Genomic DNA, 24,254 nt, shown 5'->3' on the forward strand with positions numbered 1-24,254 from the left:
ATTTTTTTATTTTATTGATTCAAATAAAATATTTCACTAGTATGCATTTGAGACTATATCATACTATATTGTATTATGTATAATTTATCGTAGGTATAGTTATTCTTATAACGCAGTTATATTTTCGGTGGGACAATTTGACCCGTGATTTTTCTGAAATATCACCACGTTGCAAATCACATCAATCATACACACGTATGACGAAAGTATAGTGGCTATAATTGACTCATCAGTTCATCACTGAAACCAGTGATAAATCAGTACATATATCATATTTTATTGTGATTGAATATTTTTTAAACAACGATATATACAATATTATTATAAATCGGTAAACTACCAAAGTACTTCCGAATTTTCAGACAGACAAACAAGTAGTTTGAACACGCAGTTTTCTTATACTAGTAGCAAAAATCAAAACCATAATATTATGTTTCCCTACTATATTTTACTAAAAGTCGAGTGCGTCGAAATCGTAAATAATAATATGTTTTTCACCTTCCTGGTTATTTTCCCATAGTAAATAGTGTTTTAGGTTTGTTGTTGTAGGTAGGAATAATAATAATTATTCTTACATGTTGGTTATGAAATGTATATTGAAATAATTTACTTTTACAAATCATTAGTGATATAAGTTTTGAGTGAAAATGCTTGGATCAGCATAATATTATATGGTACTTCAAATACATGTTTTGATAAAAAAAACAATAGTGTAATAAAATAAAACTGCGTTTTATTGTAATCAATGTTGACAATTTTAAATTCCAAAATTATTGATCAATAAAATAGTTTACACCAACAAATATAACTTTTATTTTTATAACAATCGTTCATAATATAAACCGTAGCAGGTGGCGTTTGGCCATACAGAAAAATGGAAAACTTGTTTTTTTTGTAAACAATTTATTACTCATGTTGTTTGGCAACTCGAAGCGTGGTCGTCCGTCGTAGGTACTTTTGTTCGGCGTCGCGTCGTCGTCCGCGTCGCGTCGCGTCGGCTTGATATAAAACATTCTTGATTTCATTGACACGCGCTATGATTTGCGCGCGGAATTTCTTGTGTTGTGAATTTATTTTTGTATGCTATGCATTTTAATTGAATCAAATTGCAATATTTCTCTAGTATGCATTTGAGACTATATTGTAATAATTGATCGTGGGTAGGTATAGTAATTAATTATTCTAATAACGCAATTATATTTTCGGTGGGATTCAAAACAAAAAATTGGCCCGTGATTTTTATGAAATTTCACCACATTGCAAATTATATATTATACAATTACAATTACAATTATTATAAATCGGTAAACTATCAAAGTAATTACAAACTTGCAAAATATGCTTTTCCGAATTTTCAGACAGACACACAATTTTATTAGTTTGTTTTAGCAAAGTAGGTACCTATACCTATACGCTTACGTCGCGCGTCGCGTCGTCGAAAACGGTGCGCCCAGAAACAAACATACCTAATTCAGTTACAATCCTTTTTTTGTTCCGTAATTTATTGTATTTATTCTAATACGATTTTTTTTATTCGTCGGCCAGTTCTACTAGGTATAAAAAGATAAAATTGAAATATAATTATTGTAGCGACAGCCATATTATGTTACTATGTTTTCGTAAATATGTTTTTCACCTTCCTGGTTATTTTCACATAATCTTATCTTCTTATATATAAAAATGAATCGCAAAATGTGTTGGTAAGCGCATAACTCGAGAACGGCTGAACCGATTTCGATCATTCTTTTTTTATTATATTCCTTGAAGTACGAGGATGGTTTTTATGTAGAGAAAACGTAAATATTATGTACCACGGGCGAAGCCGGGGCGGACCGCTAGTCTTATATATATAAAAATGAATCGCAAAATGTGTTGGTAAGCGCATAACTCGAGAACGGCTGAACCGATTTCGATAATTCTTTTTTTTATTATATTCCTTGAAGTACGAGGATGGTTTTTATGTAGAGAAAACGTAAATATGTACCACGGGCGAAGCCGGGGCGGACCGCTAGTCTTATATATAAAAATGAATCGCAAAATGTGTTGGTAAGCGCATAACTCGAGAACGGCTGAACCGATTTCGATAATTCTTTTTTTATTATATCCCTTGAAGTACGAGGATGGTTCTTATAGCTAGAGAGCTAGTTAGTTTTAGTGCAGTGGCAGTGTAAATGTTGTTGTTGAGGTTATGTAAATTTAACACTTTAGTTAACTACCAAGATATAAAGAAATGAGGATAGGACACAATAACTATTGGTTGAGGTATTTATAAACTCATAATATACTTTTAAAAAAATCACGTTTTAATAAATTTCTAGAATTAAATTAGAACAGCTGATTCAAAATAGCCTAAAAAATCTTAATAATAATAATTACGCTTCACAGCAAGAAGAAATGTACCATATGTACCCGCACAAAGTCGATATTGTGTTGCCTACCGTTCGACTCAATGGCTAGGGTTGTAACTACCTTTAATAATTATTACCAAACTAATAAACCGAGTGATGCGAAATAACCATAATTCTTTTAGAGTTTGATAAAATGATCAGGCAGGTATTTTCTTTAATCCTCTGAATTCTCGGTTACTAAATTGTATCGTTGAAATTATTCTTAATCGCGTAAATTTAATAAATAATCATATGGAAAACACTTTTCATTTGTTTTTTTACTTTCACGCCCAACTACTATACAATAATTACGTTGTTTCAGTATTTTGACGAGAAAACGCAGGAAACATCCGTTGTATCATTTTAGATAGATTGTATATTTTGTATCTGTAGAATTGAAATCAAAGCTATGTATATGTTGTCTCCATTCTTTTCTTATCGGATTGTTGATCCCAATGCGAATGCGTCACTTAAATTTTATAAAAGACAATTAAGAACATCAAAAATAAAGTGATACGTAAATATTTCACAGTGCAATATATTATGTAATTAATAATAATTATATATTTATGAAAAAATAATTACATCAGATTTAATAATAGCAATTGTTTTGAATGTACATAATATGAATAAATGATTACATCATAATAGTAATAATCACAATTGTTTTATTTCCCATTTGTTGCAACCCTAGCATATTTTCATGTAGCAGCAGAAGTACCTACACTGGCGGCGCGGCGGCATCGTGCGACATCAAAGGCATTGCCTTACTAGGTAAGTTTATAATGACTCATTTCTTTTATTATATAATTTACGTTTTACTTTTACAGAATCCGATTCAATGGATTATGAAGACGAGTCACACAACGCCATACGATAGTGATGATGAATGAACATTTCAATAAATGCATGCGTGTTTTTTTATGTTGTTTTGTAATTGTTAATTGTTTCTTAAATAAAGAAATAAACTAAATATTTAAATGATGATTTGTTATTTGCAACACAACTTTATATTTGAGATTCTTTACAAATGTATATTTAGTTTTGTATCATCAAATTTATAAATTTTATTCCATAGTTTTCAAAATTAAATGTAAATGACCATAAAAACATTAATAAAGTAAATCATTGATGTAAGGTCAGGGAACGTAATACATATATACATCTGACCATGTAGAAGCTAAGTCTTGTTGACTGCTGAAGTCTGTAAAGTTTTGTTGTCTGCTGAAGTCTGTACGCAATGAAAATGTCTGCCGTTTCGAAAATAAGTTTTTAAGACCCTAATAAATAAAATATATGAATGGCAGATCTGGTCAAATACTTTCAAAATTGTATTTTTTTCAGCACTTTCATAAGTGTCTGCCAGAATGTTATCCGCGTGATAATGGTCTGCCATTGTTATTTTCCGATAGTAATAATAATCTATTTTCAAATATCAAAATGGCAGACGTGGTCAAATGGTTTCAAAGTTCGCCAAAAATTTCCACCTGTCTTACCTAAGCGCGCGCCCCGTCCACCACTCTGGGCTTAGTGACTCCTCATCTCATGTATAGTAGGTATAGGGGAATCAACACACAAAAATCCAGGTCTGGTCAAATACATACAGGTAGCTTTGCGCTAGCTCTCTAGCTATTACTTCTTATGGAGAGAAAACGTAAACATGTACCACGGGCGAAGCCGGGGCGGACCGCTAGTAAATAATAAAATAATAAATAGTGTATTAGATTTGTTATTGTATCTTGTATACCTACGAATAATTATTCTTACGTCTTGTTGGGAAATGTTCAAATACCTACCTATTGAAATAATTTACTGTTACAAATCATTAGTGTTATTAGTTTTGAGTGAATAGGCATGGATCAGAAATTCAGAATATAATATGCTACTAACTACTCAAATACATACATGTTTACACAACAAACACCACTGACCTCTATAACTATAAGTTATAGAGGTCAGTGACCGTCAGTGACAAACACTATGGATACCTACGCTCGCGAATGCAAATTCGGTGATTTACTAATTATTGATACCTAGTCATTGAATTCGTTTTGAAATAGCCTGTACTTTGTAATTTTTAGTGTTATAGACATTTATAAAATGTGGTGCTCATTTTTTTGTAATAAATCATCCCGAACGCTATTGTATTTTCGTTGTTTTATTTCAAGTGAACACCTATACAATTTTGTCACGAGCCGCCTCTGGCCTCTGGGTGAAATAAACAAGTCAAATGATTTTTGTTTTAATTGTATTTTGGTAGTAGTTTGTTTAGAATTTACATTACCATTGTTTAATTTTTATTTTGTATTTGCAGTAAAATAAAAAGATGAAAAACTTCATTAGGTATATTGTACGACACCTCACTCTGAATCGCGCTAGCGAAATTTTTTCGTTACAGAGCACATATACAACTTTCGGACAATCTTCATTGAGGCCGGCCGGCAAATCGAGTATGTCGAGAAACTTCACTTATTCGATGGAGGTATTCTACCTTCCTTCCTCCACAGTTGTGGGACCCCGACGTGCATTGAACACGCAGCTTTCTGATACTAGTAGCTAAAATCAAAACCACAGATATGTCTGTGATCAAAACCATAATAATATTTTTACCTATTATTTTACTAAAAGTCGAGTGCATCGAAATCATAAATATGTTTTTCACCTTCCTGGTTTTTTTTCCATAGTAAATAGTGTTTTTGATTTGTTGTTGTATGAATAATTATTCTTACTTGTTGGTTATGAAATGTATTTTGAAATAATTTACTTTTACAAATCATTAGTGATATTAGTTTTGAGTGAAAATGCTTGGATCAGCATAATATCATATTTGCTACTTCAAATACATGTTTTGATAAAAAAAAACAATAGTGTAATGTAGGTAATAAAATAAAACTGCGTTTTATTGTAGGTAATCAATTTTGACATTATTTATTTCCCAAAATTACAATAAAATAGTTTACGCCAACAAATATAACTTTTATTTTTATAACAATCCTACTTCCTACTAATGCGAAAGTTCATACATGTTTCAAAAGAAAAACTTTTACTTTTACATACGTAGTATATTATTATTAGTCTGTGCTTTTACTATTATTTCAATTTATCCGGTTTAATTAAGACTTAATATTGATACATATGATCATTATAAATACAAATAGGAATTAACAATATAACGAATACGTGGCACAACTAAAATTTTACCGATACCACCCGTGGTCATTCTCCTTTGTGGGTCATTTGTAACAGGATGGCGGTTCTACAGCGAAAAAAGAAAAATGATGGTCAGAACGCTGATACCGGATACCTTAAGATACTGTAATATAAAATATTACTAGATTAGATAAAATATTATAGGTAGTATCTTCACCGTGTGTGACGCGCTTTACATTCACGCCATCTAGAGTTAAATCTTTATCATTTTTGTATACGTCTGTGTGTGTAAACGACCCTGTATGCAATGACAGATGTTAAAACGCATAATTTTACCGAATTGGGTGGATTTTAAGGCAATGATATAACATATTTCAATAAAATATAATATTCAGTAACCGCCATGACTATTCCTAGGTTTGATGACTATTCCAATTACGCAAAAACTCAAATAAACTAGAAATGTAGAATTCAGCGCCATCTAGCGGGATATTGGCTGGGAACAGATCGTTGCAATCACCTTAAGCACCTTCATTCATGTAAGTGTACATAATTAGCATAATTATTAATCGATTGATGAGAAACTAACGTCATCTATAAACAAATTAAATTTCTATCTATTTTTTATTTTGGATAAAACTTAAGACAACATACTAATGTTCTTTTAAAAGTTATATTTTGATTTGATTAAATCTTGTTTAATCTAATTATCAACTTGCGAAAATATAATACAAAAAAAATAATAATAATAATATAATAGTATTTTTATACAAGTTGGTTTACCCACGCATCTTTGTCTACGTTCAAAAGGAATGTCTGAATTTTTTATTGCTGCTCCGCGAGATAAAAGCCTTCCTCGACATTTTTTTTATTCGTTCCCGTGGTTTGCCCGTAGTTTTCGACTCGTAGTTTAGTAAGTGTGTTCAACCGTACAGACTCATCTTTACCATTAGTATACTTTATGTAACTACAACTAAAATTGTATTTATTATTATACCGTACAATACAAAATCCTTTATATAACACTCACACACACACATACACAAGAGAGAAAATAATAATAGTTTAAAAAAACTAAAAAACACGCTTTTAGTTCGGTTTTCTATAAAACGCGTGTTTTTTATTTTTTTTTTAACTATTATTTATTTTATCAAATTAGTGTATTGTCATCGGTCCTAAATAAATCTACAAAGTTTGAACGAAATCTGGCCGTTTAAAGTGGGTCAAAATCGCGCCCAAAGAAGTCGGTTACAAACATACAGGTGAAGCTAATATAAAGCGTGTAAAAAAAACATCAAATAATTAAACACATTTATTTTAATGATAATATTGTAAGAAATAACAAGGGAGGTCGGGTTAAATATTAGTTTTGAATGTAATAAGAATGTACTGCGATTCTACACAGCTACCTAATTGATTAACAAATCACAGCTAGTCAACGACTATTAGCAAAGTGAAGGTAGTTGGGTCGAACGTCGTATAAACAACGTCCGAGCCCCTAGGCACGATCCGTACGATTGCGCCCAGTGCCACGAGTTAGAGAGTAGTATATTCTTTGGCCACGAGTCAAAGGAAAGCGGCAATTTATAGTATTCGACAGCTAAGCATGTTCTGACAGATGACAGTGACAGCTATATTGACAACTACTCATCCACAAAAATATTAAATCAAATGTTACGTCTAACACGGCCATACTGACAAACGTACGTCCTCGTACGCCTTTTCTCGTATTACAATACAACGGTAGTTCATCTCGGGATTTCAAAAACACACTGCCTCGGCCACACTGACCATACTTTTCTACGCACTCGTTAGTAAAACAGCGACTAGACAATACCTCAACGCTCAACTCCGACTAGCGAGTCAACTCACTACGGACATACAGACGGCGACTTGGCGGTATATCTACGCTCGTACGACTAGTGAAATACATCACTACGATACGTCAGCGACTAGACAATACCTCAACGCTCAAATCCGACTAGCGAGACAACTCACTACGGACATGCAGACGGCGACTTGACGGTATATCTACGCTCGTACGACTAGTGAAATACATCACTACGATACGTCAGCGACTAGACAATACCTCAACGCCAGGGTTCGACTAGCGATTTGAATCACTACGAGCCAATAACATTCATCGTCAAAAAAAAACTCGGCACATGCTTCAGGACACCACTCGCCACGCCAGGGCACCATATTATGCTGTGCCGCGGCTTGAGTCTTCTTTCCGTAGTCACCACAACAAGTTTCAACTCGTATCGATCACTAGGCAGGATGTTCACTACTTCGTAGGGCCCTCGCATCCCTCAATCTAATTTACCTGTGAACTGAGAGGTTTTTATTACAAACACTGGACCGCAGCCCAGATAGCACACACAATTTCTTCGATGGACTACATTCCCGTTACAATAATCCACGTAACAAACTTTTACTTTACACAACGCACGAAATAAAAAAACACAAATGCCAGTTACAAAACTACGTAAACTTAAACACATTTAAAAATAGTGGGCTTGAATTCTATCCCAATTCTGATGTAAGAAATAACAAGGGAGGTCGGGTTAAATATTAGTTTTGAATGTAATAAGAATGTACTGCGATTCTACACAGCTACCTAATTGATTAACAAATCACAGCTAGTCAACGACTATTAGCAAAGTGAAGGTAGTTGGGTCGAACGTCGTATAAACAACGTCCGAGCCCCTAGGCACGATCCGTACGATTGCGCCCAGCGCCACGAGTTAGAGAGTAGTATATTCTTTGGCCACGAGTCAAAGGAAAGCGGCAATTTATAGTATTCGACAGCTAAGCATGTTCTGACAGATGACAGTGACAGCTATATTGACAACTACTCATCCACAAAAATATTAAATCAAATGTTACGTCTAACAATATGTTAAATAGGCGGCCCTATCGCTATTTCAGCGATCTCTGCCAGGCAACCTTTGGATAAGGTAGAATTATTAGATATAACTTAAAGACAATTTTCGTATCCCAGAGTTTGACCTCCTCCGGAACAGGTTGACCTATATTTAATAATTTTTATTCGTGTACTTACTTTATGCTTAGTACTCATATTTTATGAGTGTTTATTAAGAACATATTTTTTAATCTGAGTAGATTTATGTTGTTTGGTTTGAATTTTATCAGTTGTAAGAGTATAGCTGGCGTATGTATTATACAGGGTGTACCAAAAAGTAGTGATGAACGGAAGCTGAGAGGTAGAGGACCTAGAGGGCTATCCGAATCACCCCCATGTATGTTATGCGATTTTTCGTATTTTCGGAGTTATGACGTTTTTTTCAATTTTTCACCTATCGCCGAGTACGATGATATTTTCACTCATGCTGACGTCAATGATTGCGGAAGATGCTTGATTTTTTTTTTGTGCTAAGCTGAAAGATAGGCCAATTCAGTATGGTAACATTTACTATCGTTAGATCTTTGAATGGAATAAAAAAAAGAATTAAATGGCAAGAAAGATAAAATTACCCAGTATGTTCACCACTTCAAGGGCCCGTAAAAAAATAAAATCACATAAAAAAAGTTTTCCGTTTGACTTTTAAAAACTTGCTCTATCTATCAGATAGCTACCCTGAAAATTTCATTTACTTATTCAGAAGGCTTCAATAGAAAAATTTAAATCTAAATGTGGTAAGTGCAAAAATTGAATTAACATGATGATCATTAAAACCAATAAATAGGTGTTTAATTACCAGAAATTTTTAAAATAACCCCGCTGTTGCTCAATGCAAGTGCGACATCACCGTAAAAAGTTGTCTTTTAATTGTCTGAATGCCCTTTTATCATTTTTAATGGTTTCTTCTGCTACTATGAATTTCCGGGTTATTTCGTCCAAATCGTGGCATTCTCTCAAGTAGCCGAGGTCTTTTTAGTATTCCCATTGAAACAAATCAATGGGGTTTAGGTCGAGGGACCGTAGAGGCCAGGCTTTAAGGCAGGCGTCACCGGCGCATGCGCAGGCTGCAACGACCAATCCATCTTTCAGGGTATCTTTGCCCTTTAGCCTGGCCTGCTCGGTCTCCGGACATAAACCCTATTGATTTTTTTCCGTGGGGATACTACAAAGACGAGAGACTGCCACAATTTGGACGAAATAACCCGGAAATTCATAGTAGCAGAAGAAACCATTAAAAATGATAAAAGGGCATTCAGACATTTAAAAGACAACTTTTTACGGTGATGTCGCACTTGCATTGAGCAACAGCGGGGTTATTTTAAAAATTTCTGGTAAATAAACACCTATTTATTGGTTTTAATGATCATCATGTTAATTCAATTTTTGCACTTACCACATTTAGATTGAAATTTTTCTATTGAAGCCTTCTGAATAAGTAAATGAAATTTTCAGGGTAGCTATCTGATAGATAGAGCAAGTTTTTAAAAGTCAAACGGAAAATTTTTTTTATGTGATTTTATTTTTTTACGGGCCCTTGAAGTGGTGAACATACTGGGTAATTTTATCTTTCTTGCCATTTAATTCTTTTTTTTATTCCATTCAAAGATCTAACGATAGTAAATGTTACCATACTGAATTGGCCTATCTTTCAGCTTAGCACACAAAAAAAATCAAGCATCTTTCGCAATCATTGACGTCAGCATGAGTGAAAATATCATCGTACTCGGCGATAGGTGAAAAATTGAAAAAAACGTCATAACTCCGAAAATACGAAAAATCGCATAACATACATGGGGGTGATTCGGATAGCCCTCTAGGTCCTCTACCTCTCAGCTTCCGTTCATCACTACTTTTTGGTACACCCTGTATTATCATTGCTTATGTGTCGTTAGTTAATATTTGTGCTAATTTCTTAACAAACGACGTAAAAAATTATGTCGTTTGTTAAGAAATTAGGATTTAAACTTTAAAGTTTAAAATATTATGAGACACGTCAAATTAAAATTAATATTTAATTGTATAATTTAGTCTATACATATAATAAATCTGTAGAAGGGTCAATTCTGTACATTGAAAATATTGAAAAAATAAATAGCAGGGGGTGTTACTGGATCGATACCAAACCCAAATATGTGATTAAAAAAATTTTTGTCTGTCTGTCTGTCTGTAACTCTGTATGTGAACTTCACACTTCTTGTTAGTTTAACTAACGGTAAAAACTAACGGTTCGATTTCGATGAAACTTGGTATAATTATACCTTATTATCCTGGGCATAAAATAGGATACTTTTTATCCCGGAAAAATACGTAGAAATAAATAAATCTTAATTTTTCCGCGCGGACGGAGTCGCGGGCGGAAGCTAGTTTTAAATAAATATTTTTTATTGCTGCTCAAACTCAAACATTTATTTATTCAATTAGACTGGACTGGTTTATAAACCTGCATAGTTCCTGTTACTGTAGGATTTTCGGAATAAAACCTATTCCTTACCCTGGCTCATTTTTCAAAATATTTTTGTACTAAATTTCATCTAAATCAGGATAAGTTGTTTTGGCGTGAAGACAGAGTGACAGATACAAGTAATTTCACATAGAACGGATTAGAAGGGATAGATAACAATGAAAATGATGAGTGTTAATTTAAACGTGGTTATTGAACAATTTTTTACAGCTTATAATTTACATCGCGTACATTTTATTTAGGGCTATGCTCGGGGTTTCTTTGCGTGATCGAATCAGAAATGAGGAGATCCGCAAAAGAACTAAAGTCACCGACATAGCCCACCGGATTAGCAAGTTGAAGTGGAGCTGTGCTGGGCACAGCCCGTAGAACCGATGGCCGTTGGGGCAGAAAGGTTCTCGAATGGAGACCACGTACAGGACGACGCAGCGTAGGACGCCCTCAAACAAGATGGACAGACGACCTGATCAAGGTGGCGGGGAGCCGCTGGATGCAGGCCGCTGGTGATCGGCCGTTCTGGAAGTCTTTGGGGGAGGCCTATGTCCAACAGTGGACGTCCAATGGCTGACGACGACGACATTTTATTTTTATTTCGTAATACTTTTTTACTTTACTTAATAATATGATGCCAAAATATTATGTAGTTCTACTTAGAAGCAGCAAAAAAACGAACAATTTAATTTTCTTAATTAAAATGATAAATCTTCATTCAAATTTGCTTTAGCTCACATTTTACATTATTAGTTACAACTAAAAGAACGAAAAAGTTGAAAACTTACCGCAACAAGAATGTAGACGTTGCACGACAATAACAACTTTTGCAATATAAAACTTCGTAGGCGCACTTTTTTCCATGGACCGTGACTATATTGTTGTATCTTTTAAGCCTGTCTAATCTGAAGTTTAATTTTATGAATAACTTGTAATATTCTGTTACAGAATTTTATACCTATCTTAGAATTTAATTCTTAGGGCCGATTTTTCAATCCTTGGTTAAAATTTATTCGTTGAATAACGTATTAAACTACCATTTGAAAAATGTATTCTAATTACCTGTATTTGACAGTTTACAGGTGACATTTTAATATTATCGTGTAATACTAATTTATAGGACGGATAAGTTTTCACCAAGGATTGAAAAATTGGCCCTAAAATCAAATTAGTTTCTGCCAGAAAACGAGCCTGAAATACATATCCTAAGTTATATCCCACCAAAAACATTTTCATGTAAAATGTTGCCAAGACGAGTCCATATGACTCGCACTGTCAAAAAGTTATCAGATCTCATGTAGAGCCAAGCTTCTAACACTACACGCCCTAACTCTACAAGGCCTAACTTCACAAACTCTACACCTTAGTCAAAATATGTGACCTGGCCATTTCGCTACATTCACATCGGCGTAAGGTGAAAAATTAATTCACTGTTCATTACTTTTCTATACAAATATTATAAAGAGGAAAGGTTTGATTTTTTGTTTGTTTGTTTGTTTGTATGAATTGAATAGGCTCCGAAACTACTTGGCAGATTTGAAAAATTCTTTCACTGTTGGAAAGCTACATCATTTCTGAGTGACATAGGCTAGGTTTTATCCCGGAAATCCCACGGGAACGGGAACTATGCGGGTTTTTTTTTGAAAACGCGGGCGAAGCCGCAGGCGGAAAGCTAGTGTGTTATACAATAGTTCTTGTAGTAACGAACGGCCAAGCCACATATTTTGACTAAGGTGTAGAGTTTGTGAAGTTAGGCCTTGTAGAGTTAGGGCGTGTAGTGTTAGAAGCTTGGCTCTACATGAGATCTGATAACTTTTTGACAGTGCGAGTCATATGGACTCGTCTTGGCAACATTTTACATGAAAATGTTTTTGGTGGGATTTCATTTCTTTTTGTAAGTTGTTTGTAACAATTTTATTTTTTATTTTTAGCTACTGTGTGGACGTAAGAGGCAGGAGACGTTCGCAACACTTCTATTCATTCATATTTATATGATCTGATCTGAAGTATATGTCTCATCAATATATGTCGATTAAATTTTTAAATTTTTTTTAACAAGGAGTACCTATACATATATATATATCTAGGGGAACCAAGTTTTAGATTATTAGATTAGACCTCTAGCGTCATCAAAATTTAATTTAAAATTACAGGTCTCATACAAACTCCCATCCCCTAGTTTAAGGGGTTGGGGGATGAAAGTTACAAGTTTTATAATTTTTTTGTTGTTTGTGTGCTAATACTAGCTTACATACAAAATTTCAGCTTTCTAGGGCATTAGGAAATACCTTAAGAATTTTGATGATCATCAGTGAGTCAGTGACGAAATTAGCGTTTTTTAGATATAAATAAAATCTGAAGTATAAAAGCTAATGTAATTAAAACTTAATATGTTCAATAAGTCCGCTATTGACAATATATCCCGAAAATTTTGTTGATCTAGCATAATCCAAACCCAAGTTATGAGGGTTCAAAAAAACGTCGAAGCGCTTCGAGAAAAGGTAGGTAGTGCCCGTGCGCGTAGTCGCTTGGCTCGTCTTGGCGGGGGCACTACCGTGCCCCCAGATGGTTTGGTACTTTATTAGATAATAGATATCTATAAGTAAATTAAATTATTAAATAATATTTATGTAGGTATTTTTTAGGAAATTATATATCCGCCTGAAAGTTAAATGACAATTTTTCATCAAGTGAATCTTTAGCATTTTAAATTTTATCTCTGAACTTGAAAATATTAAAATCTTAATTATGCATACAAGCGGCACACTTGAATAGTTTTATTTTATACGATGCTAAAATTTTACTAAATTTACATATTACTAAATAATAAATTGACTACAGCTTTATTATAAGACTACCTATGCCACGCGATTTTACCCGCATCGCTCCGCTCTTATTGGTTTTAGTGTGATGATATTGTAGGCTATATTATTATATCATCACACTATGACCAATAAGCCTTCCTCGATATCTACCAGTGAAATATTTTTTTCAAATTGGACCCTTGGTTCGTGAGATTAGCGCGTTCAAGCAAACAAACAAACTCTTCAGATTCATAATACTAAGTATAGATTTTTTATCCATTTTACATTAATTTGAAACCAAAAGTTTTCTTGTTAAAAACATGACCAGTTAAAATCTAAGTTGAAAAAGCTTTCGTGAATGCTTTCACCGTTGGAGACAAAAGTTTTTATTTTAAATAAATATATCTACGCTACAATAACAATTATATTCTACAATAATTGCCTGATGATATGCAGATGATCACAATTAAATTAAACACTTATACAATAGTTATAGACATACAGCCAGAAACAGTCAGAAAAAAAAAACAATTATCCGATTTGGCATAATATGCCTATCGATGTAAAAACTGCCAACATATCATTTCTTTATTCATATTGCATTGTTATTATTGTCTAATAATAGAATCTCCAAAGTAAACACAAACAGCTCACTAATTGGATATTATTCGTGCAATTACTTCCTATATAAATATATAAGAGGAAATTCTTATCTAAAGGCGCCAAATCTGTATCTGAAAGGCCCCATTAATGAAAATCAAGGGACCATCGCCAGTTGTGACAAATTACGCCTAATGATTCAATTAAACCTGATGGAATCATACTTTTTGATGTTATATTCCGAGCTGTTTATTTTAAGAGAAATCGTTAAGGGAATCTACGCTTCTGGAAGTTTTCAAATATCATAAACGTTTCATAAATTGATTGATAACATATTAGGTACAACCATTTTTTAAGCTATTGCATAGCTTCTATCGCGGGCCTTGAGCGCGGGGACCGAATCCAGAAATTCCGTAACGAAAATAACCTTACGCTCCCCACTCCGACGGTCACGGAGGTGTGGCTTTTTTTTATGTCGGAGCAAGCATTACGGCTTGAAGGCATGCTATGCAATAGCTTTACCGCAGCAGTCCCCGAGTGCCACACGTCTTTTTAGGGTTCCGTAGCCAAAATGGCAAAAACGGAACCCTTATAGTTTCGTCATGTCCGTCTGTCCGTCTGTCCGTCTGTCCGTCTGTCACAGCCGATTTACTCGGAAACTATAAGTACTACAGTGATGAAATTTGATGGGAATATGTGTTGTATGAACCGCTACAAAAATATGACACTAAATAGTAAAAAAAAGAATTGGGGGTGGGGCCCCCCATACATGTAACTGAGGGATGAAATTTTTTTTTTCGATGTACATACCCGTGTGGGGTATCAATGGAAAGGTCTTTTAAAATGATATAAAGTTTTCTAAAAAACATTTTTCTTAAAGTGAACGGTTTTTGAGATATCAGCTCTCAAAGTCGTAAAAAGTATGTCCCCCCCCCTCTATTTTTATAACTACGGGGTATAAAATTCTAAAAAAAATAGAGGTGATGCATGCTAATTAACTCTTTCAACGATTTTTGGTTTGATCAAAGTATCTCTTATAGTTTTTGAGATAGGTTGATTTAACTGTAATTTATTATATTTGCTGCTACGGAACCCTTTGTGCGCGAGCCCGACTCGCACTTGGCCGGTTTTGTTTTAAGTCGTTCCCGAAACCTAATTCCTTATTCTTATTGGTTTACAGTAGGCAAATACCCTCAAAGAAATCAGCCATGTTGATTGTGTCGCCTAAATGAAAAAAAAACCTTAAATCAATTTCTTCCCAATGACTTCGAAATTCACACCCAACTGAACCAAGATATTGCATACCTAATGGGCTCTTTACACAATGGGCAACGTTGGCCCAACAAATGCTCGTCGATGTTTGCCGCCATTACGGCAATTATGAATATTGATCTACAATGACGCCTGACGGCCGATCATAGACCCTTTACGTGTTTGCTACTCGCCCAACGCTGCCCATTGTGTAGAGGGTCCATAATACTTCCCAAGAACAAAGTAAGGAATGCCGAATGGGCAAACGCCTGAAGTAATTAAAGTGGAGGAAAGTGACAGTTTCAGCAAATGGCGGAGGTCGTTAGTGACGTAGCTGAGTGAGCTTTTGTGAGGCCATGGCCTTAAACATAGTTACTATACTCTTTGGGCCATGGAATGGACGAAATAATGCTTTATTTGTGAGGTGGTGGGATAATAATTATTACATACATTGTTGTGAATATAAACTTTGAAATATCCTCTGTAGTTTATTTTTAGAATGGTTTATGACATGGCGAAATTAGGAAGGTATAAATTTTGTTTTCAATAACACTTTTTATAATCAATTTATGCTATAAAGTTATAATGAAAATTTTGGATATAATATCATTACACAATACTAAATACATAGTTAATACGTAAATAAGTACTATCCACTTTTCTCTATTCCTACGTCAAGACAAGGCCATTCGGCCTTAATGAAATACCACAATAAACATGTTTATGATTATACTTATTTATAAGTACTAGTTACTTCGTCTCAAAGTCTTCTTTCCTTACTCTTAGCTATGTTTTTTGATCAATCAGAATCACAAAAACCGCTAGTGCCATGGACTGATAAGGAGTGAGCGTGTAATTAAAGGAGAATATAGAGGCTACACGAGTTGATACGCTTTACCTAACTCAGTGATTTATTGCCGTGCGCCAGTCACAATCTATTAGCGAACTTATGTATTAGCTATGGAAACTGTGGATGTTCTGCAAACGTTACGAAATTAGGATCACCGACTAAAGTACCTGTCGTATACATAATTGATAATATTAATTATTATGCATATTATCAATTACCTATGTAATTTGTTTCGTTTTTTGAAGTGAAACTTCTTTATCGGGGTTGGACAAAAATTTAGTGTACCTAACATTTTTGCGCTACGCCGTACGCGTGACATTTTTGCGTTACGCCATACTCGTGACAATTTTAAGGTCATAAAGAAGTTTCACTTCTTACGTGTGTACTCTAGTACACGCATACATTTTTTATTTACGAGTTAGTAGTGAGTTGTTTTTCAGCTGGAAACCTTTGTAAACCGCCAGGGAGTAAGTTCTTTTTTTATATGAAGTGCAGGCAAACGAGCTGACGAGTCACCTGGTGAAGAAATCAACGTCGCCCACTTGCACAAATAATACCAGAGGTATGACGAGTGTTTTTCCGGCCTTAAAATTAGGTGCACGCTATAAACTCCTAATAAATATCAATAACTAAATTTCTCCCATAGATGAGCAAGAAGAGTTATGTATTATGATTGTATATGTTATGAATTTATGTGTAAATAATGGGGAATTCGACCCAATGAAGCCTCTCAACAATTACTCTGTCTATTGTTTTCCAAAAGCTATTTATCATCTTGCAGATTTTCATTTCCTCAAATGAATGGGCACAAATGACACAACTATCTTTTATCCAGTACCCTCCATCTTATTATGGTATGACATTTTGGTAAAACAATAGAATTTTTAAGCTATTGCATAGCTTCTATCGCGGGCCTTGAGCGTGGGGACCGAATCGAGAAATTCCGTAACGAAAAAACCTCACGCTCCGCACTCCGACGGACACGGAGGTGTGGCTTGAAGGCATAGCATGCAATAGCTTTACCGCGGCAGTCCCCGAGTGCCACACGTCTTTTTTTTATTAAATTAATGTCCCTTTCGTGTATTTTCAGATCCGTAGGCTTTAATTATTACTAATCATTTCTCTATGAAAATGATCTAATTTTATACATTTAGTACATTAAAATTTCTATTAACTTAAATATTTTTCATGCAATTATTTGGCATGCGAGCCTATAATCATTAGATATCTAATCATTGTCGTTAAAGATTTATTTGACGAATAGTCGTTTGATATCCCTAATATTTAGTTTAAATTGAATGAGATATTGTTAAACTCTTGGAATATTTTCGGTAATGGGTCTATTGTTTACAAGATAATCAACTAAAAGCGATTTCCCAAATCTATTGAAAGAATTCTGTAAATAAACGAAATAAAATCGAGTTACTAGAAAAACCTTTGATTCTAAATTGACAAAACAGCAAAGGATTTAAGAAGGAAACGCAAAGGAAATTACAGTTCCGGTGTATCGAGTAATGGGATTAGAGATGATACTGATGTTTTATTCATATTTCTTATACTATAGATATGTCCATATTAAAGATAGGTAAAAGGAAAAAGGTGAAAAGAAACACAATCTCAAAATACAAATTGTTTAAAATATAGACTGTTGATCAATTATGAGAACAGTCTATTTAAACAATTTGTACATAATATAATTATTTATTTTCTCATTTAAGAGAAATCGAATCGATCGATTGATGTCATTAATATTTACATTAAAAATCGTAATTTGATCAACACACACATGCCCAATGTTTCAGGACGATGCAGAATAGGACGGCCTCCAACTAGACGGAGAATCAAGCAAGCATGGAGCCGCTGGAGGCAGGCCGCTGGTGATTGGCAGTTCTCTGCCGGCCGGCTCAAGTCTTTGGGCTAGGCCTACATCCAGCAGTGGTAGACCTACTGCAAAACGACGACGACGCCGACGACGACTGTTGCTTTATCAACCGATCAGTTTCCTCTGATATTTATCCTTTGACCTTTATAAGATTGTACGGGGTACCTACTGTATGGTTGTATGCCAATAAATATATTATTTTTTATTTTTTAGATGTGACTTTATTTCTAAATGAAAGAATATCTATAAATGCATTATGATTTTTATCGGCAGATAACTTTCCTCTTAGGTATATTTTGAATTTTCTAAGTATTATAAACTCAATTATTTCAAGTTTAATTTCCTATAATACAATATTGCATTTCTAACTCGGAAATGAAACGCAACCACAGCAGAACAGAGCTACGTCAACCGTTAACATTATTTATGAGCCATCGTTGGCAATATATTAACATGAACTTGGGTCTGAAGGGTTACCGCAGGATACGTCGAGACTCGAGTCCCGTTAAAGTATGGATTTTCATTTTAATTTATTAAGTATTAAAAATTTTAATCTTATCTTCTTATATATAAAAATGAATCGCAAAATGTGTTGGTAAGCGCATAACTCGAGAACGGCTGAACCGATTTCGATAATTCTTTTTTTATTATATTCCTTGAAGTACGAGGATGGTTCTTATGTAGAGAAAACGTAAATATTATGTACCACGGGCGAAGCCGGGGCGGACCGCTAGTTACTTATATAAATAGGTCAGAGAAGTTAAACTCAAACATTTATTTATTCAATTAGACTTCTTTTAGAAGCACTTTCGAATCGTCATTACATATTTTTAACATTTACCACCGATTCGGAAAGCAGTATCTTTGGAGAAGAACCGGCAAGAAACTCCATAGTTGCTCTTTTAAAATCATGTCAATGAATGCTATATTGAATTAATTAATAAAGTGTAAAAAAACCTAGACAGGAGAAGATAAACTCGTAAAATTGTATTGTTATCGATTCATGATAAGTAACTAATACTAAGGTTTGAAATCTGTCCGTTTAAAGTCCAAAATCTAGTCTGAGTCGGTTAGATAGTACTTACATAGAAACATACGAGTGAAGCAAATAAAGGCGTGTTAAAAAATACTGTCTTTTCGGTGGTAACTCTAATAGGTATTATTCGTGATTTAAATCTATCTTCTTTTCTTTTGCAATTTTCAAGCCATGTCTATAATGTGTAAATGTGTTACAGCTAGCAGCAAACGATATCTCTAAAACCGACTATCTATCAGGCTTATTAGTTTAAGATATCATTTCTAAGGGAGATAATAATACTACAATGTATATTGTATAGATAAAGTCTGCTTATAATATTGAGATTCCCCGCGAAGGTCGTCTAAAATGTGCAGACTTCGATTGAACTAAATTATTCCCGTGGCTTCATATGTATGAAGATATCGTTAGATATCGTTTAGTTGTAGATATTAATAATTGAAATTTTTAACATGTCCAAGTTCCTTAAGTTTTTTTTTGTACATCCTTATAGATATAGCAATTATTTTTTATAAGCTAATTATTTACTTTTATCAACGTCACGATAACATGTTATTTTAAACCGTAACAATGTGTTTTGTTATTTAGATTTCAATGGGTAACAATATAGGTACGTACACAACTCATGGAGTAGGTAAGGCGACGATTTTATATTATTTTTAAGTATCATTGAATCTTGCCAAAGAAGTTTCACTTCTGACATGTGTGCTCGACACACACGCTCTTTTTTAATGGCCTTTGATTTACGGAGAAACACAAATAAATAACCAAACTATACGTGGAGATTGAAGCTTAAAAAAAAGAAAACACTGCAAAAAATTAAAATTAAAAGATAAAAACAGAATATGATGATGGTACTTCGAAGCTTGCTGGACAACATTGTAATGCCGAATACTTAGAACCGGTTTTAATTTAATTGGAAGACTGGAGTTATCTTATTGCATAGCAAAATTATTGCAGAATCGTCAAATTACTTCAATCACTACACGATCGCTTGTTAGCACTATCAGTAAATTGGTTTATTGTTCGTTAGCAATATCTTCTAAAACTTTATAGTCATGCCATATAGGTATAATGTATGCACTAGCAATTCATCATTTTAACCAATTTGAAAATTTTTAATAAATATTACATGCGACGTAGACATTATTAGAATAAATAACGTCATGTACATAAAGAATTTGCACGATCTCATCATAAGCTTATACTGAAAAAGACAAATTCTTTCTCTCATATAAGCGTCGATGTTAGTAACTAATAGGAAAGTAGCCAAGAAAAACTCACCGTTTTATCCAAGAGCCAGCTAGCAGGAAATATTAACGGCACATACGTAATCATATACACCATGGATGTCCACGACACCACATTACTGGACACTCCATAATAGTTCACCACTATGTCCGAAATTATCGTATACTGCGTCCATTGTAACGAGTTAGACGCTGAATACAACACAAAGAACCCCAGCATAAGCCATCTAGTTTTGAACACCGTATACGTCGTTTCGTTCACATCTAGAATCAACCCATCCATGACACTCCCCGATACATCATACTTCTTTGGCTCCTCCTCATCTGTTACCAATATTCTAGGCTTATCGACGCCCTTGTGCAGCCCATTTTGAATATTATTCACAGACATTTGCTCTTCCTTAATAGCCTTATCAACTATATACACTAATTAATTATCACTTATACTAATATCTTGATCCCTCTATTGATCCCGCGGTGCATCGATCAGTCTTCAATAATCGCCGTCAAATAGGACGATCTAACTTCTAATACAGCATATCTTGTATCGAGCTGTAAGTGGCCTGATAACGGTATCAAAATTCACTAATCGCCAAACATAAAGGCATCACGCTATGATTACGTTGTATTTTACAACTTTCAGTTCAATGTCACGTTTGAAGAGGCTGGAACGGAAGGGGAGATGGTCTGTCTCTTTGATATTATTGAGCACGTGCGTGGAGCACGTCACGCGTCATCGCCGGAAGAACTGCAAATGATTAGAGTCAGTGTGTCATAGAAAAAACAAACGTAAGCTTGCCACGTGGAAAATAACCTGATTAATTAGTGATCGTATTGAATAATAGTGCTCTTGAAATTGGGCCGGTTTAACAATGCGATAAGAATACGGTAGCGTTAATATGCGAAGCAATTTGAAGAATGTTAAACGGTAGCGGTCAATCTGTAGATTTAACTGAGTTATTTGTTTTTATTGCGTTAAATCAGAATTTACTATGTGTAAAGATGATAAAGCTACGAACAATAATGGTTTATTATTCGCAGGACTGTGAGATAAAACCGCAACTAAAATGGATAAAATCATAATTTTCCCTAATATAAAAATTATTCGAGTAATATACATATGTTTTGCACGTTTTACAAGTGCACTCGATTGATATTATTTATCAATATGTATAGTAGGTAAATATATAAAACTAGATTTCCGCCCGCGGCTTCGCCCGCGCAGTCAAAGAAAAACCCGCATAGTTCCCGTTCCCGTGGGATTTCCGGGATTGCGTCATTTTCCCAGGATAAAAAGTAGCCTATGTCCTTTCTCGGGTATCAAAATATCTTCATACCAAATTTCATGAAAATTGGTTCAGAGTTTAGGCGTGATTGAGTAACAGACAGACAGACAGAGTTACTTTCGCATTTATAATATTAGTATGGATTGTCAACTTCATTGACAGGTGAGGTTGATGACCCCGCACCTGTAGCATTGGCAATGCCATGTGCTACCTGTATGACGAAATATTTTACAGTTGTTACGCAATTTCTTTAGATGCTATTGTGAATATTTTGCATTATATTTTGAAGGGCAGTATTTTTCTGCAATATAAATAAGAAAATGGACCGATATTGATATTGATGTCAGAAATTCTAAGGAGCGCATACAACAATTTTATAAGGTGTATTTTTAGAGCATTTAAAGGTGAAGAAGAAGATAAAAGTTTGTAACGAAAACGCACTGAACGGTTTTGAGTGCTTTTTTATTACGTGACAACAATTTTTTCCAATCTATATAAAGAAACAGTTACAAATTTGCTTTTTTGTGACAATATTATTATACTAGTAGGTACAGTAATTGACGAATTGGTGAGCAATGGTTATTGACCCTGACAATTTTTTCCTTGAGAGGTTGTTGGTTCGATCCCCACCACTACAATATGATTTGTATAAACTGTACGTTTTAGTGTCATTATAATCTCATGAACACATACATTTTGTACCATGTATAAAATTAATGCTAGGTATTTGCCAAAAAAAAAATCGGCCAAGAACGTCGCACTCGGAGTCGGACTCGCGCACCGAAATTTTCCGTATAAGCTAGCTACTAGTTATTATTCTGTGTATATATGAATAGTATGTTGTAATTGTAAATTTATACTTTTTACAATTTTTCCTTTATCTGTGCGATACGACGTTGCTTCGCACTAACTTTCAAGATTCTGTGTTCACGGAGAATACCCTGTAGGTTTTGATTCCCTTGCGAATGGCGAAAATTTGCAGGAGAAGCGGCTCTTTTTCGCACATTTCGAATCTTTTGGTTGCGTTGGCTCATAAGTTTGAGAGACCGTAGACTTGACTATTCAATGTAAACTTCAGCTTATATTGAACAGACAGACAGACAGACAGATATAAATAATATAGCTCGAAATTATCAACTTAAAACGTGCAACAAAACAAAACTGTCAACAGTCCACCAGTCTGAAAGTACAATCTATATTCTACTCCATACTCCGAGACTCAAAACATAGTAAAATGAAATGGCGCGACACTAAGCCACTAATCTTTTCAGTCTATTTGACAGCGAATATTTCAGTTGGGAATAAAACGGCGGATTTGAAATCCATTTTACTTTAAAAGAGGCCATTGAAAACGTGAATTATTGAACTGTTTCGATAGAACATTGTGTTTATGAAGATGACTGTGCAACGTTGAATCAATGGTCGTTTGTTCAAATATAACATTGATTCATCGACTCTTATTTTAATTCCTAAAGTAGTATAATATTTTTTGTATCCTGGTTGGTGTACGTTATTATCAATTTGTGTTGAAGACTTTTATCAATCTTATAATACGGTTTTAAAATAATATTTTGCATTTTACCAAAAGAAATGTATTACTGGGAAATAATTTATTTATGTTGTGTTTTGTAGGGTTTATTGAAGTGAAAACTTCTTTAGCGGCGTTGGGTATAAAATCTTAAACTCGCGTCAGGACACGTGGCAAAAAGCGTAAGACGGACTTTTTTTTTTAGCTTTTATATTATTTTATATTTTTATATTCCATGCGTAAGACGGATACCATTCCAAAATATCAAACATGTAATAATAAAGTTTTCACTTCTGCCGGCACTCCCGGAGTGCAACCCGTCTTTTTTTAATCCACTCAAGGATGGTATACACTATCAAATATCAAGTGAAGGATTTAAAGGATAATTTCAATTAACTTGCTTTCTTTTCAAAATCTTCTTTAGTGAAAGCAATAAGTACTAATTACAAGCTAACATATGTGACAAGATTCTTAGCAATTGCTCTCTTTGAACATCTCCAAGATAAAAGCAAAAAGGAAAGACTAATTAGCCTGAGTTTAGACACTGTTTTAAAAATATTTGCTCTACTTTTAGTCGTTATTTTTAAGCTTTTACCTAATTGGCACAGCTTCTTCTTGCAATCACGTGAGTAATATTAGCTGTCTTCTCATGATTTTTAATTTTTTACCAAAAAAAAATATCTACTAAGAGCGATGATCAAAAAATTCAGAGTTGACACATAATTATGTGTGTAATATTTATCGCGATTATATATTTTTATTAATATGAAACATACTTTGAATATGTGTCTCTGAGGGGGTTAAAAATTAAAATAGTTTAAATATCACGTGATCAATGAATGACTATGTCGC

General features: G+C 34.1%; 1 protein-coding gene across 1 annotated transcript in view; it reads right to left on the reverse strand.

The window, feature by feature from the left end:
• HisT (Histamine transporter) overlaps positions 1 to 21,332 on the reverse strand; it is a 66,456-nt gene extending 45,124 nt beyond the window's left edge. Inside the window, exon 1 of the mRNA XM_089696005.1 lies at positions 20,623 to 21,332. Within this exon, the coding sequence (XP_089552131.1) occupies positions 20,623 to 20,979 (357 nt within the window). The 5' untranslated portion in view covers positions 20,980 to 21,332. The remainder of the gene's footprint in view (positions 1 to 20,622) is intronic.
• Between the last annotated feature and the right edge of the window lie 2,922 nt (positions 21,333 to 24,254).

This window comes from Colias philodice, chromosome 6, assembly GCF_061535455.1.
Source record: "Colias philodice isolate Cphi_HAF_F1 chromosome 6, ilColPhil1 Martin Lab GWU primary, whole genome shotgun sequence".
Lineage (NCBI taxonomy): Eukaryota > Metazoa > Arthropoda > Insecta > Lepidoptera > Pieridae > Colias > Colias philodice.